At 39.0% G+C, this 18,020-nt stretch overlaps 1 protein-coding gene across 3 annotated transcripts in view; it reads left to right on the forward strand.

Moving 5' to 3' along the window:
* Positions 1-18,020, forward strand: part of ATRN (attractin) — a 161,753-nt gene that overhangs the window by 99,009 nt on the left and 44,724 nt on the right. For all 3 annotated transcript variants that reach the window (XM_081255495.1, XM_081255493.1, XM_081255494.1), the window contains exons 22-24: positions 3,239-3,333; positions 6,326-6,404; positions 8,172-8,329. In XM_081255495.1, the coding sequence (XP_081111621.1) occupies positions 3,239-3,333; positions 6,326-6,404; positions 8,172-8,329 (332 nt within the window). The remainder of the gene's footprint in view (positions 1-3,238; positions 3,334-6,325; positions 6,405-8,171; positions 8,330-18,020) is intronic.

Raw genomic sequence — 18,020 nt, forward strand, 5'->3', positions numbered from 1 at the left:
CTAGGTCAGACTATGGAACCAAAGGAAAATGAGCTAATGTTTTCACATTCTGCTATAATTATATACTGGCTTTTCTGGGTTAAATAATGTCCACTCAAAATTCATGTCCAGCTAGAACCTATAAATGTGTTTTTCTAGAAAAAAACAAGAGAAAAACTTCATGACCTTGTATATGGGAAAAGGTTCTTAGATGTGATTCAAAAAGCACAATTAATAAAAGAAAAACTCGTTTATTGGGACCTATCAAAATTTAAAACTTGTGTTTTTAAAAAATACTGTTTAAAAAGTAAAAAACAAGGGACTTCCCTGGTGGCGCAGTGGTTAAGAATCCGCCTGCCAATTCAGGGGGCACGGGTTCAATCCCTGGTCCGGGAAGATCCCACATGCCATGGAGCAACTAAGCCCGTGCACCACTATTGAGCCTGTGCTCTAGAGCCCGAGAGCCACAACTGCTGAGCCCGCATGCCACAACTACTGAAGCCCACGCGCCTAGAGCCCATGCTCCACAACGAGAAGCCACCACAATGAGAACCCCACACACCGCAACGAAGAGTAGGCCCCACTCCATAACTAGACAAAGCTCACACGCAGCAATGAAGACCCAGCACAGCCAAAAATAAATTAATTAATTAATTTTTAAAAAGTAAAAAACAAGCTACAGACTAAGGAAAATGTTTACAAAGCGTATCTTTGATTAAGAGTTTATATTCAGAATATATAAAGAACTCTTACAACTGGATAAGGGGACAATTTCAATTAAAAACAGACAAAGATTTGAATAGACATTTCACCAAAGAAGATAGACGAATTGCCAATAAGCACATGAGGAAATGTGTAACATTATTAGACATTTGGGGTATGTGTATTAAAACCACAATGAGGGGGCTTCCCTGGTGGCGCAGTGGTTGAGAGTCCACCTGCCAGTGCAGGGGACACGGGTTCAAGCCCTGGTCTGGGAAGATCCCACATGCCACAGAGCAACAAGGCCCGTGCGCCACAACTGCTGAGCCTGCGCTCTGGAGCCCGCGAGCCACAACTACTGAGTCTGCATGCCACAACTACTGAGACCCGTGCGCCTGGAGCCCGTGCTCTGCAATGGGAGAGGCCACCGCAACGAGAGACCCGTGCACCGCAACGGAGAGTGGCCCCCGCTCGCCACAACTGGAGAGAGCCCGCACACAGCAACGAAGACCCAGTGCAGCCAAAAGTAAATAAATAAATTTTAAAAAAAAACCCACAATGAGGGGGGCTTTCCTGGTAGCGCAGCGGTTAAGAATCCACCTGCCAATGCAGGGGACACGGGTTCAAGCCCTCGTACGGGAAGATCCTACATGCCGCAGAGCAGCTAAGGCCGTGCACCACAACTACTGAGCCTGTGCTCTAGAGCCCGTGAGCCACAACTACTGAGCTCACGCACCACAGCTACTGAAGCCTGCCTGCCTAGAGCCCGTGCTCTGCAACAAAAGAAGCCACTGCAATGAGAAGCCCATGCACCACAACGAAGAGTAGCCCCCGCTAGCCACAACTAGAGAAAGCCCGCACGCGGCAACAAAGACCCAACGCAGCCAAAAAAAAAAAAAAAAACACACACAGTGAGATACACCCCTAGAATGACTAGAATCAAAAGCCAATACAGTGGCTTAATAGAAGACAACTGGATTCTCATATATGCTTCTGCATTCAATCTGTTGCACTATGTCTCTTTGGTTAAAGTACACACAAAAAAACCTGGCTCCACCAGACATATAGTTAGAAAAGGATGGAGTGTTTTAATAACCTTTTCAGGTAACTGGGTGTTATCCTTTGATACCATATCAAAGCCAGGCAACTGGTCATTTCTTAAAGGTTAGTTTATAATGTGAAACCTGAAACCATATCAATTAATTTTTTGTAATCTGGTACCTTATATTTCTCTATCTTGAAAAATAAAAGCCAATACCAAGTTTTAGCCATGATGTGGAGAAAGTGAAACCCTTATAAATTTTTTGTGGGAATATAAAATGGTTTTCCACTTTGGAAAATCATTTGGCAGTTGTTTTGAACAGTTAAAAATAAACTTACCAACAACTCCCCATTTCCCTCTTGCCCTACCCTCTAACAGCCACCATTCTACTTTGTCTATATGAATTTGACTATTCTAGGTACTTCATATAAGTGGAAATATACAGTATTTGTCTTTTTGTGATCCATTTATTTCATTTAGCATAATGTTCTCAAGGTTCATTCATGTTGTAGCATGTGTCAGAATTTCCTTTCTCTTTAAGACTGATATTCCGTTGAATGTATATACCACATTTTGTTTATCCATTCATCTGTTGTTTATCCATTCATCTGTTGTTTATCCATTCATCTGTTGATGGACACTTGGTTTGCTTCCACCATTGGGCTATGATCTCTTTGGCTGCTATGAACATGGTTGTACAGATAGCCCTTCAGGATCCTACTTTCAGTTCTTTTGGTATATACTCAGAAGTGGAATTGCTGGATCATTTGGTAATTCTATTTTAATTTTTTGAGGAACTGCCATACTGTTTTTCACAGCAGCTGCACCATTCCCACAAGGGTTCCAGTTTCTCCACATCCTCACCAACACTTTTTTTGGTGGTAGCCATCCTACTACAGGTGATGTGTTATCTCATTGTGGTTTTGACTTCTATCTCCCTAATGATCATTGATGTTGAGCACCTTTTCATGTGCTTATTGGCCATTTGTATACCTTCTTTGGAGAAATATCTATTCAAGTCTTTGCCCATTTTTAAATTGGGTTGTTGAATTGTGCAGTACTTCTTAGAATTATATTATACCATCTTTAGCCAGTAGGCTCTTTTTCAAGCTATGTTCTTTTGCTACATTACATTAGTCTTTGAATGCTTTCTTGCTTTCTAGAATAAGATAACTGAGGCACATATTCCTTGCCCCAAACCTGGAATCAACCATTTTTACTTGGAGTCTTGGTTTCTTTTATACCATTAATTTATAGCTTTGTATCTTTAAGCATAAATAGATGCTCAATTAATATTTCTAGGTAAATTAGCTTGGAGCCTAAAATCTCAACCAGGGTCATGATACAAGGAGGTTTTGGTGGGTTAACTCAAACAAAATGACATTGCCCACAGACTTTGCCAAAAGTGCTTTCCTGGCTGTTGAATATTTATGAGAAAATCAATCTGTATCTCTAGAGACCTATTCTGTTTTGTTTTGTTTCAGTTTTTAAATGCACATTTCTTTCTTTCCATAGATACTCTTCTTATTGACTATCAGTTCACCTTTAGCCTATCCCAGGAGGATGACCGCTATTACACAGCCATCAATTTTGTGGCTACACCTGATGAAGTAAGATTTAAAAGTCTTCTTACTTTGTTTTGAATTTATGTGGAACTTTTTCTTGGTCACTATGGATAGAAGCACTGCCTTAGCAGCAGTCTCCAGAGTGGAGTCCACAGGATGATGTTTAGAGGTACAGGAAAGAAATGTTAGAATCTACATTTATCTCCTTTGTATTTAAAAGGTAAGATTTACCATGTTGTTAAGATTTACCATGATCTGATATACAGAGTGACATTGACTCCAAACATACTTGGTTTGCTCATCAGCCCATCACAGCCCCATACAGGAAAGGAGAGGAGACTGCAAGGGGAACTTCCCTGTTAGGGGGGCAGTGTGAGAACCGAGATTTACTCTCTCAGAATGGAAATTAATACCAGTGATGCAAGGCAGAGGTGACATTTATGCTCCTAGAATGAGTTCTTATCCTCATTAGGAGGTAAAAACAGTGAAGTCAGCCAGAAATAATTGAAATTACTAAGGTAACTATTTGAAATGTATTTTTATATCTACTGTTGTTAATGGTAAACCCCCGCCTGCCATAAGGTATTACCTAGAGGTAAAATGGAGCCAACACAGCATGACATTTAAAAGTAAAGCATCTAGAATATGAACATGCACCTATATGATTTCCTCAGTGAAATATAAAGTCATTTAATACCTACTCTGGTACATAATGAAATTTTACTAAACCTGATGGTAAATTATTTAGGAGCCTCCTTGGAGGTTTCTTATTTCTCATCAACATACACAAAGCCATTTACCATTACAAAAATACAATAAATGTAACAAATAATACATGGAAAACAATATGATAATAAGCCAAAGTGTATTCCTTTGATAACAGATGTTATCAGCAAGCACTGCTAAATTTAAGAAATAAATAAATCAGTAGTAAAATGAAGTCCAGTGTGGGATGTTCACAATTAAAGTAAGATTTGTTTTTTGTATTCCACTTCAATGGTAAAATTAAGAAGAGATGTACTAGAGAAGATACATTCTCATGAGTGAATAGCTTTTTAAGTAAAAATAATAAATGACTTTCAATGAAAATGTTTTGTGGAAAAACTGTGTTGGTATATCATTTCAGTGGCTGTACTGACCAGAATTTTTAAAAAAAAATTTTTTAGGATAAGGCTATAGCAAAAGTACCACACATGAAATTTATTTACTGCCTTTTTTTTCTTATGACAGAATATTTAATAGTTACACAATGTATGTGTCCTGTCTTTTACAAAAGCACCAAGATTTCAAGGTTATTAATCCTTTCCAGGGAAAGAAGTAATCACTAGTAATGTGCTACCAGCAAATATTAAAAAATAGGGAATTCCCTGGCGGTCCAGTGTTTAGGACTCCATGCTTCCACTGCAGGGGGCACGGGTTCGATCCTTGGCCAGGGAACTAAGATCCCACATGCCGTGACTCAGCTAAATAAATAAATAAATAAATAAACACTTGAGCTGTCCCTTTAAGAGGATGGTGAGGCCTTATCAATAAATGAGAAGGTAACTGCTTTATGAGAGAAACTTCTGGTTTGGAGATCACGTTTTGGAAATAGCTGTTTGGAAATGCTTCCATTGTTGTAATTTTCGTGCTGTAAAAACTATCAAAAGAATGCTCTTTAAAATCTTAATTTTCTAACCTGTTTTAAAAATCTTTCAATGTGAAGAATTTCAGCAGGATTGAATTCAAAAATATAAAACACAACATCTGACTCATTTGGAAAAACAATTTTTTGACCCCAAGAAAGAGATTTATTAGCCAAATTTCAGGGAAAACTAAAAATTAGTATCATGATTTACCCAACACTACTGACAGTGCTCTTCTTCCAGCTGGCCCAACACATTCCTCAGAGATACCTTTTTCAGTCATTAAAACCAAGAGTCACAATAAATTAAACTAGCTCTTCAAACTGCTGTATCTCTAAGTGGTATACAAAGTTTTCAAAGGTAATAAAACATATTCTGTCATATTTCTCTTGAAATAATATTTTTAGTGAGAGAAAAATGTTCTTAATCATGGGTAAAGACAATTTAAAGTTTTTAAATTTAGTTTAATTTCAGCTTTATGTGCTATTCCTTAAAAACCACTTCCATTTTGGAGAACTTTACACTGTATATAATCTGTGGGTTCAGAAGTACATAGGTTTGATTTATAAGTTAATATAAATTGAGACACTTGACCAAGTGTTTTACTCTTCAGACATTTGGAAAGGGCTGCCCAGAGGATCCTTAAGAGGCTGATTCCCTAACATAGGTCACAGGATGTAGGTCAGTGTGCTCTGGTGAGGGTCTTTTTAAAAGATACTTTTTCATGGAGTTAGGCATTTGATAAAGCATTAAATCCCATATACTTTTTTTTAAAATTTAACTGATTTATTTATTTGGTTGCACTGGGTCTTGGTTGCGGCAGGCGGGCTCCTTAGTTGTGGCATGAGAACTCTTAGTTGAGGCATGCATGTGGGATCTAGTTCCCTGACCAGGGATCGAACATGGGCCCCTGCGTTGGGAGCACAAAGTCTTAACCAGTGTGCCACCAGGGAAGTCCCTAAATCCCATATACTTTTTTTTTTTTTTTTTTTTTCCGTACGCGGGCCTCTCACTGTTGTGGCCTCTCCCGTTGCGGAGCACAGGCTCCGGATGCGCAGGCTCAGCGGCCATGGCTCACGGGCCCAGCCGCTCCGCGGCATATGGGATCCTCCCAGACCGGGGCACGAACCCGTATCCCCTGCATTGGCAGGCGGACTCGCAACCACTGCGCCACCAGGGAGGCCCCCATATACTTTTTATGGGAGGGAAATGAAATTTGTTTTGGGTATATTGCTTATGTTAAGGTTAGAAATTTTGCTAACTGTTCTATAAGCATGAGTTTCTCTTAAGACATTAAAATATCTTTCTGTAATTAAGAAAGTTGAGAGTAGTAAAATTTAACTACTGCTTTCTTTTAAAATCAGGAAACTGTTACAGTAATTCATTTTCTAATTATTTGTACATCTCATCAGCAAAATAGGGATTTGGACATGTTCATCAATGCCTCCAAAAACTTCAACCTCAACATCACTTGGGCTGCCAGCTTCTCAGGTAAAGACATACCTAGAGAAGACCTTCCGAGTGGAGATAATTGATTGAGAAAGAGTTGAGAAAAGGGGCTCTGGAGACAGACAGATGGGTTTGAAACCCACTTTTGCCACTTATTAGCTGGAAGACCTTGAGCAAGTGTCTAAAATCTATCTCTAGACCCTTAGGGTTATTCATCTTACAGAGAAGGTAATAATACTTATATTGTAGATTAAATTTGGCTATACCTGTCAGTGCCTGCCATGGTACCAAGATCAGTACATGCTCACAACCCCTGCCCTACTACCACCGTTAATACCATTGCTGCAGCCTCTGCTGTGGTGCTGCCATCATCATCTCCATCCATGCTTCAGAAGAAAAATGTAATTGACTCAGTTTCAAGAAATGGAAACATTTTTAATAGAATGAGATTTTAGTAGGTACAGGGGAAAAAGTACTTTGGGAATTAAATAAAGATCTAAGAGCACAGCTTTTGCTGTCTTATTTATCTTGCAATGATTTACTAAAGATATTCTGAGCAGAAAATCTAAAGAAAGAAAGGGTGGCCCTGATGTAGTGGTTAAGAATGTAGCTCAGCGGACCTAGATTTGAATTCTTCCTGTTACTTGTTTTCTGAGCCAGTTTCCACAGGTATGAAATGGGGTAATAAAAACACCCAGCCGTGTAGAATGTTCTGAGGATTAAATGAGATAATAAATGAAGTACTCAGTGTAAGTGCTAGAAACATGGGATATTCTCATCAAATGGTAATTATTTTTCATCATCATTATTACTATCACAATACTGTTTTTTGGTCAAAACACAATCAATTAGACTGAAACAAAATAAAAACATTACTTTGCACATCACTTTGTGTACATCATATCTTAAAAGATTGTGTAGAATTCAGAAAAGGTTCAGAAACTTGCAGTGAGGAGAGGCCTTTAAGAAAAAGTCTGAATTATCAGAGCCTTTGTTTGGAGAAAGGTGGCATCCCTGAGTATGTGATTGATTTACAATGACAGTCTCAATGAGGACCAGCCAATCTGGCTTCAGTCACAGGATTTAACTCAGACATGGGAAAAGCCTATTTCATGAATCTTTATAAACACTAGAATTCCTGGCTGAGGGACGATGTGGAATGTTGAAGGACTGCCTGGGAATAGGATAGGTTTATATCAGATTGGGGGGATTTAGAGTCAGTTGTAGCTGGTAGCAGAAGGGACTGAGTGACCGCTAGAGCTCCTTCCTCCCTGCTGCTGTTGAGACTTGCGGTCACTGCTAGTTAAAAAGTGAGGGCTGAATCCATGTCCCTGGTATGGGGGATCTAGAGCACTGCCAAACAGGTTTAAGGGGGCAGTGCAAAGCAAGTGAAGTGTTGTGGGCAGAATGAATGCCATTGCTTGTTAATAGGATTCTAGTGGTATCTGGATTTTCAAAGCCACATGTAGCCCGTTTCTGTGGGAGGAGTTGTAGGGGATCCTGGTAAAGCCATTTGGGTTAAGGGCATAGGCTTGTGTATCAGCCCTCCCAGCTTCAAATCCCAACTCTACTTCCTGGCTATGTGACCTGAGCCAAGTTACTTATTTTTCCTGAACCTGAGTTTTCTGATGTGTAAATGAGGTTAATAGTTGTTAGAATTAAATGAGATTGAGCTCTTAAAGGCCATTTCTGGAACATAGTGTTTAATAAATGCTAACTATTATCATTATTATTAGTGAGGGCAGATGCGGTCCCCAAAATTATTATTTATTATTATTTATTATTATTTCATTCTTTTCTTCCTAACAGCTGGAACCCAGGCTGGAGAAGAGATGCCTGTTGTTTCAAAAACAAACATTAAGGAGTACAAAGATAGTTTCTCTAATGAGAAGTTTGATTTTCGCAACCACCCAAATATCACTTTCTTTGTTTATGTCAGTAATTTCACCTGGCCCATCAAAATTCAGGTAAGAAGTGCTTTTTAGTCTCATACTTGCAAAGATGGTGAAATGTCTATAGCGAAACTAAATTCACTAATCTGTAACTTGCGGTAAATGAAATGTACAATATTAATATTGTTTTGCCTTTGTAATATCTGTGGTAAAGGAGTGCTGAGCACATACCATAAAAGAAGATTGTAGTGGGGCTGCCTTAAATCACTTATGAAGGAAATTTATAAGCACTTTTTAAAATAAATTTATTTTTATTTATTTATTTTTGGCTGAGTTGGGTATTTGTTGCTGCACACGGGCTTTCTCTAGTTGCAGCAAGCGAGGGCTACTCTTTGTTGCGGTGCTTCTCACTGCGGTGGCTTCTCGTTGTGGGGCACAGGGTCTAGGTGCATGGGCTTCAGTAGTTGTGGCACGTGGGCTCAGTAGTTGTGGCTTGTGGGCTCTAGAGCGCAGGCTCAGTAGTTGTGGTGCATGGGCCTTGTTGCTCTGCGGCATATGGGATCTTCCTGGACCAGGGATCGAACCCGTGTCCCCTGCATTGGCAGGCGGATTCTTAACGAATCTGTGCCACCAGGGAAGTCCCTGTAAGCACTTTTGAAAGCAAGTTGATATATAACAGATTTGGTAATTACAACTGTATTTATTTCTTCATTAAGGACTTGTCACTAAAAAGCCTGTAGAGCTACACAAAGAGCTTCAATTCTGGAATGAGTAAGGTGTATATAAATGAAGCAAACACACATAACCAGTGAAAGCTGGCGTATGGAAAGTGCCATATGAGAAGATCCCCAAAATGCTATCAGGTGTTAAAGGAGCATAGGATGGAGGGTAATGGAGACACAGTGGGGGACAGTATAAGGTCGCCTTAAGGGTTTAGGCCTTATAGTCAAGACAGATGCAGGTTTGAGTCCTGACTTGCTCTTGTACAATTCCTGTAGCCTCTCCACGACTCAGATTCTTTGTACATGTGACCTGGAAGCATAGGTCTAAGGGTTCATGTTACCTGCTGCAGCCACTGCTGCTATCAACCTGCCCCTTTTCTCTGTTCCCAGGGGACCAGTGCACTCCCTCTTATCCAGGCTTGGCCCATGGCCCCATTTGTGCTCTTTATAATATCTGCCATTATGTTTTTGAGGCCTTGCTTCAATACTTTCTGCTTTAACCCCCTTCATTTTGGGTAAAGGTGTGGAGTTCCGGGAAGGGTGGACTTCTGTTTGTTTGTTTGTTTGTTTGTTTAATTTAATTTATTTTTTATACAGCAGGTTCTTATTAGTTATCTATTTTATACATATTAGTGTATATATGTCAATCCCAATCTCCCAATCCGTCCCACCACCACCACCACCCTTTTCCCCCCCTTGGTGTCCATATGTTTGTTCTCTACATCTGTGTCTAAGGGTGGACTTTGGAACAACTGGTTCACCTTTAGCCGTGGAAGAGTGGTCACTAGACTGGGGCTCTGGCTGCTTGCCAACTTTCAGTAGTGTGATCAAGTGAAGCAAGTCGCCACTGATCATTTGGGATGGGCTTGAAATCTGGTTCTGGTGGGTATGTGTTCATGCCTGGGGACTGTAACTAAAGAACAGTCAGTCACTCTTTTCCTTTCTGGAATGTGGAGGACAGGCTCTGTGTTGTATTTTTTTCTCACCACCCTCTTTTTCTATTCAGATGGTCCACAGATTTGTTTATCCTCTAATCTGCTTCTTCCTTTGTTCTTGCACACTCTCTGCTTCCCTTCCCAGCTAGCCTTCTTGTAAGCATTGACCATACTCCCTGTTTGTTTCCTCTTATCCATTCACCCATCAGCCCGCAACAGTCTGCCTTCCTCCTTCACCACATCCTGAAGCCTGCCACGGTGGACTCCAGTGACTGAATTCTTTAGTCCCCTTCTCCTTCTCATTGCATGATATGAGTCAGTATCTTTCCTGCCTTCCTGGTCCTTTCCCTGATTCTCTGGCCTGTCTTTTTAAGGAATCTTCTTCCTTAAACACTGAGGTTGTCTGAGATTCAGGCCATGGTTCTCCTCTGTCTTTATCCCACTTATAAGACTTATTGTACTACTTCTGTACTTGTGATTCTCAGTACTCTGTCTTCAGCCCTGCTTACACTTGAACTCCAGACCAGTGTTCTTGGCATCTCTACCTGGCCATTCACAGGCTCCCTGTACTCAGGGAGTCATTCTTCTGATCTTAGCCCCAAACCCTCTGCTTCCTTTCTAGTGAATGTCACCACCATTTGTCCTATTGCATAAGCCAGGACCCTGGAAATAATTTGCATTCCTGGAATAAACCTGACTTGGCATGATATATGATTTTTTACTTTATCTGTTGCTGGACTCAGTTTGCTAATATTTTGGTTAGAATTTTGTATCTATCTCATGAGTGAGAAAGTCCGGTAATTTTCCTTTCCTGTCTTTTTTATGGTTTTTATATCAAAGTTAAACTAACCTTTATTTATAAATTGAGGAGTTATCTCTCTTTCTCATTTTTGGAAGAGGTTATATAAGATTAGAATTATATGAACCTTGCATACTTGATAGATCCCTCTTGTAAAATCATTTGATTCTGGTGTTTTATTTGTGGAGTTTTGTTTTCTTTTTTAACTGCTGATTCAACTTCTTTAATAGTTATGGGATGTTTTGGATATTCCCTCTCTATTTGCATTATTTAAGATAATTTTTTCTAGATGTTAATTTATTTCATAGGTTTTCAAATGCATTGACACAAAGTTGTTCACACTGTCCTCTTTTCTAATCTTGGCAGCATCTGTGCTTAAGTGTATTGAATCATATACTTAAAAATGGTTAAAATGGTAAATTTTATCTTAATATATATTTACCCCAATTTTTTTTAAATTAAATCAGTTATACATATACATATGTTCCCATATCCCCTCCCTTTTGCGTCTCCCTCCCACCCTCCCTATCCCACCCCTCCAGGCGGTCACAAAGCACCGAGCTGATCTCCCTGTGCTATGCGGCTGCTTCCCCCCAATTTTTTAAACTTTAAAAAAATAGACCAGAGGGCAGACAGCAAAAGCAAGAAGTACTACAATCCTGCAGCCTGTGGAACAAAAATCACATTCACAGAAAGACAAGATGAAAAGGCAGAGGGCTATGTACCAGATGAAGGAACAAGATAAAAGCCCAGATAAACAACTAAATGAAGTGGAGATAGGCAACCTTCCAGAAAAAGAATTCAGAATAATGATAGTGAAGATGATCCAGGACCTCGGAAAAAGAATGGAGGCAAAGATCGAGAAGATGCAAGAAATGTTTAACAAAGACCTAGAAGAATTAAAAAACAAACAAACAGAGATGAACAACACAATAAATGAAATGAAAACTACACTAGAAGGAATCAATAGCAGCATAACTGAGGCAGAAGAACAGATAAGTGACCTGGAAGACAGAATGGTGGAAATCACTGCTGCAGAACAGAATAAAGAAAAAAGAATGAAAAGAAATGAAGACAGCCTAAGAGACCCCTGGGACAACATTAAACACAACAACATTCACATTATAGGAGTCCCAGAAGGAAAAGAGAGAGAGAAAGGACCCAAGAAAATATTTGAAGAGATTATAGTCGAAATCTTCCCTAACATGGGAAGGGAAATAGCCACCCAAGTCCAGGAAGTGCAGCGAGTCCCATACAGGATAAACCCAAGGAGAAACAAACCGAGACACATAGTAATCAAATTGGCAAAAATTAAAGACAAAGAAAAATTATTGAAAGCAGCAGGGGAAAAACGACAAATAAAATACAAGGGAACTCCCATAAGGTTAACAGCTGATTTCTCAGCAGAAACTCTACAAACCAGAAGAGAGTGGCATGATATACTTAAAGTGATGAAAGGGAAGAACCTTCAACCAAGATTACTCTAACCGGCAAGGATCTCATTCAGATTCGATGGAGAAATCAAAAGCTTTACAGACAAGCAGAAGCTAAGAGAATTCAGCACCACCAAACCAGCTCTACAACAAATGCTAAAGGAACTTCTCTAAGTGGGAAACACAAGAAAAGAAAAGCACCTACAAAAACAAACCCAAAGCAGTTAAGAAAATGGTAATAGGAACATACATATCGATAATTACCTTAAACGTGAATGGATTAAATGCTCCAACCAAAAGACACAGCCTTGCTGAATGGATACAAAAGCAAGACCCATATATATGCTATCTACAAGAGACCCACTTCAGACCTAGGGACACATTCAGACTGAAAGTGAGGGGATGGAAAAACATATTGCATGCAAATGCAAATCAAAAGAAAGCTGGAGTAGCAATACCCATATCAGATAAAATAGACTTTAAATTAAAGAATGTTACAAGAGACAAGGAAGGACACTACATAATGATCAAGGGATCAATCCAAGAAGAAGATATAACAATTATAAATATATATGCACCCAACATAGGAGCACCTCAATACATAAGGCAACTGCTAACAGCTCTAAAAGAGGAAATCGACAGTAACACAATAATAGTGGGGGACTTTAACACCTCACTTGCACCAATGGACAGATCATCCAAAATGAAAATAAATAAGGAAACAGAAGCTTTAAATGACACAATAGACCAGATAGATTTAATTGATATTTATAGGACCTTCCATCCAAAAACAGCAGATTACACTTTCTTCTCAAGTGCACATGGAACATTCTCCAGGATAGATCACATCTTGGGTCACAAATCAAGCCTCAGTAAATTTAAGAAAATTGAAATCATATCAAGCATCTTTTCTGACCACAACACTATGAGATTAGAAATGAATTACAGGGGAAAAAACGTAAAAGTCACAAACACACGGAGGCTAAACAATAAGTTACTAAATAACCAAGAGATCACTGAAGAAATCAAACAGGAAATCAAAAAACACCTAGAGACAAATGACAATGAAAACACGACAATCCAAAACCTATGGGATGTGGCAAAAGCAGTTCTAAGAGGGAAGTTTATAGCTATGCAAGCCTACCTCAAGAAACAAAAATCTCAAATAAACAATCTAACCTTACACCTAAAGGAATTAGAGAAAGAAGAACAAACAAAACCCAAAGTTAGCAGAAGGAAAGAAATCATAAAGATCAGAGCAGAAATAAATGAAATAGAAACAAAGAAAACAATAGCAAAGATCAATAAAACTAAAAGCTGGTTCTTTGAGAAGATAAACAAAATTGATAAACCATTAGCAAGACTCATCAAGAAAAAGAGGACTCAAATCAATAAAATTAGAAATGAAAAAGGAGAAGTTACAACAGACACTGCAGAAATACAAAGCATCCTAAGAGACAACTACCAGCAACTCTATGCCAATAAAATGGACAACCTGGAAGCAATGGACAAATTCTTAGAAAGGTATAACCTTCCAAGACTGAACCAGGAAGAAATAGAAAATATGAACAGACCAATCACAAGTAATGAAATTGAAACTGTGATTAAATATTTTCCAACAAACAGAAGTCCAGGACCAGATGGCTTCACAGGTAAATTCTGTCAAACATTTAAAGAAGAACTAAAACCCATCCTTCTCAAATTCTTCCAAACAATTTCAGAGGAAGGAACACTCCCAAACTCAATTCTATGAGGCCACCATCACCTTGATACCAAAACCAGACAAAGATACTACAAAAAGAGAAAATTACAGACCAATATCACTGATGAATATAGGTGCAAAAATCCTCAACAAAATACTAGCAAACAGAATCCAACAACACATTAAAAGGATCATACACCATGACCAAGTGGGATTTATCCCAGGGATGCAAGGATTCTTCAATATACGCAAATCAATCAATGTGATACGCCATATTAGCAAATTGAAGAATAAAAACCTTACGATCATCTCAATAGATGCAGAGAAAGCTTTTGACAAAATGCAACACTGATTTATGGTAAAAAACTCTCCAGAAAGTGGGCATAGAGGGAACCTACCTCAACATAGCAAAGGCCATATATGACAAACCCACAGCAAACATCATTCTCAATGGTGAAAAACTGAAAGCATTTCCTCTAAGATCAGGAACAAGACAAGGATGTCCACTCTCACCGCTGTTATTCAACATAGTTTTGGAAGTCCTAGCCACGGCAATCAGAGAAGAAAAAGAAATAAAAGGAATACTAAATTGGAAAAGAAGAAGTAAAACTGTCACTCTTTGCAGATGACATGATACTATACATAGAGAATCCTAAAGATGACACCAGAAAACTACTAGAGGTAATCAATGAATTTGGTAATGTTGCAGGATACAAAATTAATGCACAGAAATCTCTTGCATTCCTATACACTAATGATGGAAAATCTGAAAGAGAAATTAAGGAAACACTCCCATTTACCACTGCAACAAAAAGAATAAAATACCTAGGAATAAACCTACCTAGGGAGACAAAAGACCTATATGCAGAAAACTATAAGACACTGATGAAAGAAATTAAAGATGATACCAACAGATGGAGAGATATACCATGTTCTTGGATTGGAAGAATTAATTTTGTGAAAATGACTATACTACCCAAAGCAATCTACAGATTCAGTGCAATCCCTATCAAATTACCAATGGCATTTTTTTTGGAGCTAGAACAAAAAAATCTTAAAATTTGTGTGGAGACACAAAAGCCCCCAACTAGCCAAAGCAGTGTGTGTGTGTGGTGGGGGGGGGTACGTGGGCCTCTCACTGTTGTGGCCCCTCCCGTTGTGGAGCACAGGCTCCGGACGCGCAGGTTCAGCGGCCATCGCTCACGGGCCCAGCCGCTCCGTGGCATGTGGGATCTTCCCAGACCGGGGCATGAACCCGTGTCCCCTGCATCGGCAGGCGGACTCTCAACCACTGCAGCCACCAGGGGAGCCCGCCAAAGCAGTGTTGAGGGAAAAAACTGGAGGTGGAGGAATCAGACTCCCTGACTTCAGACTATACTACACACCTACAGTAATCAAGACAATATGGTACTGGCACAAAAACAGAAACATAGATCAATGGAACAAGATGGAAAGCCCAGAGTTAAACCCACACACCTATGGTCAACTAATCTATGACAAAGGAGGCAAGGATATACAATGGAGAAAAGACAGTCTCTTCAACAAGTGGTGCTGGGAAAACTGGACAGCTACATGTAAATGAATGAAATTAGAACACTCCCTAACACCACACACAAAAATAAACTCAAAATGGATTAGAGACCTAAATGTAAGACTGGACACTATAAAACTCTTAGAGGAAAACATAGGAAGAACACTCTTTGACATAAATCACAGCAAGATCTTTTTTGATCCACCTCCTAGAGTAATTGAAATAAAAACAAAAATAAACAAATGGGACCTAATGAAACTTAAAAGCTTTTGCACAGCAAAGGAAACCATAAACAAGAGGAAAAGACAACCCTCAGAATGGGAGAAAATATTTGCAAATGAATCAGTGGACAGAGGATTAATGTCCAAAATATATAAACAGCTCATGCAGCTCAATATTAAAAAAACAAACAACCCAGTCCAAAAATGGGCAGAAGACCTAAATAGACATTTCTCCAAAGAAGACATACAGATGGCCAAGAAGCACAAGAAAAGCTGCTGAACATCACTAATTATTAGAGAAATGCAAATCAAAACTACAACGAAGTATCACCTCACACCAGTTAGAATGGGCATCATCAGAAAATCTACAAACAACAAACGCTGGAGAGGGTGTGGAGAAAAGGGAACCCTCTTGCACTGTTGGTGGGAATGTAAATTGATAAAGCCACTATGGAGAACAGTATGGAGGTTCCTTAAAAAACTAAAAATAGAATTACCATATGACCCAGCAATTCCACTACTGGGCACATACCCAGAGAAAACCACAATTCAAAAAGACACATGCACCCCAATGTTCATTGCAGCACTATTTACAATAGCCAGGTCATGGAAGCAACCTAAATGCCCATCGACAGACGAATGGATAAAGAAGATGTGGTACATATATACAATGGAATATTACTCAGCCATAAAAAAGAAAGAAATTGGGTCATTTGTAGAGACGTGGATGGGTCTAGAGACTGTCATACAGAGCAAAGTTATTCAGAAAGAGAAAAACAAATATCGTCTATTAACGCATATATGTGGAACCTAGGAAAATGGTACAGATGAACCGGTTTGCAGGGCAGAAATTGAGACACAGATGTAGAGAACAAATGTATGGACACCAAGGGGGGAAAGCCGCGGTGTGTGTGTGTGATAAATTGGGCGATTGGGATTGACATGTATACACTGATGTGTATAAAATTGATGACTAATAAGAACCTGCTGTATAAAAAAATAAAATAAAATTTTTTGTAAAAAGACTTTTTTTAGACAATGACAAGCTGATTCTAGTATTTATATAAAAAGCAAAGATTCTAGAATAGCTATAACAGTTTTGAAAAGAGGAATAAAGTGGGAAGAATCGCTATATGAAATATTAATAAGACTTCCTATTAAGCTACGGTAATCAAGACATTGTGATTATTGTTGGAGAGATAGACACATAGATCAATGGAACAGAAGTAGGAACCCAGAAATAGAACCACATAAAAACATCCAACTGTTTTTTGACAGAGGTGCAATCAATTCAGTGGAAGGATAGCTTTTTCAACAAATAATGCTAGAACAATTGGACAACCATAGGCAAGTAAATGAACTTTGACCTAAACCTCACATCCTACACAAAAATTAATTCAATGTGGATCACAGGTTTAAATGTAAAATGCAAAACTATAAAACTTTTAGGAAAAAAATAGGAAAAAATAGGAGAAAATCTTCATATCCTAAAGCTAGGCAGAAGATTTTCAGATTTGACAACAAAAACATGACCTGTGGGAAAAAATTAATAAATTGCCCACATCAAAATCAAAAGCTTTTGCTCTGTGAAAGACCCTGGTAAGAGGATGAAAAAAACAAGATGTAGGGCTTCCCTGGTGATGCATTGGTTAAGAAGCTGCCTGCTAATGCAGGGGACACAGGTTCGTGCCCTGGTCAAGGAAGATCCCACATGCCGCGGAGCAGCTAAGCCCATGCACCACAACTACTGAACCTGTGCTCTAGAGCCTGTGAGTCACAGCTGCTGCGCCCGTGTGCCACAGCTACTGAAGCCTGCATGCCTAGAGCCCGTGCTCCACAACAAGAGAAGCCACCACAATGAGAAGCCCACGCACCGCAATGAAGAGTAGCCCCTGCTTGCCGCAACTAGAGAAAGCCCGCGTGCAGCAGCGAAGACCCAGTGCAGCCGTAAATAAATAAATAAATAAATAAATATTTAAAAAAGAAAAAAACAAGAAAACAAGCTATATACTGGGAGAAAATATTTGGAAAAATATTTCTGACAGAGGACTTGCATCTAGAATATAAAAAGAATTCTCAAAACTCGACATTAAAAAAATAAACAATCCAATTAGAAAATGGACAAAAGATATGAAGAGGCATTTTACTGAAGAGGATATAAGCATGGCAGATAACCACATGAAAGATGTTCAGCATTAAAAGCCATTAAAGAAATGAAAACCACAATGAGAATGTTGTATTCACAAGGTTTCATTGAGTTGGTCAATTTTTTAAACTGGTGAAAAATTGGAAATAACCTAAAATAAACTATCGTAAACATCTTCATTAAAAAAAAAACAAAACCCACAGTGAGAGGGAATTCCTTGGTGGTCCAGTGGTTAGGACTCCACACTTCCACTGCCAATGGCCCCGGTTCAATCCCT

This window comes from Mesoplodon bidens (genome assembly GCF_964165515.1).
Source record: "Mesoplodon bidens genome assembly, chromosome: 15".
In the NCBI taxonomy this organism is placed as follows: Eukaryota; Metazoa; Chordata; class Mammalia; order Artiodactyla; family Ziphiidae; genus Mesoplodon; species Mesoplodon bidens.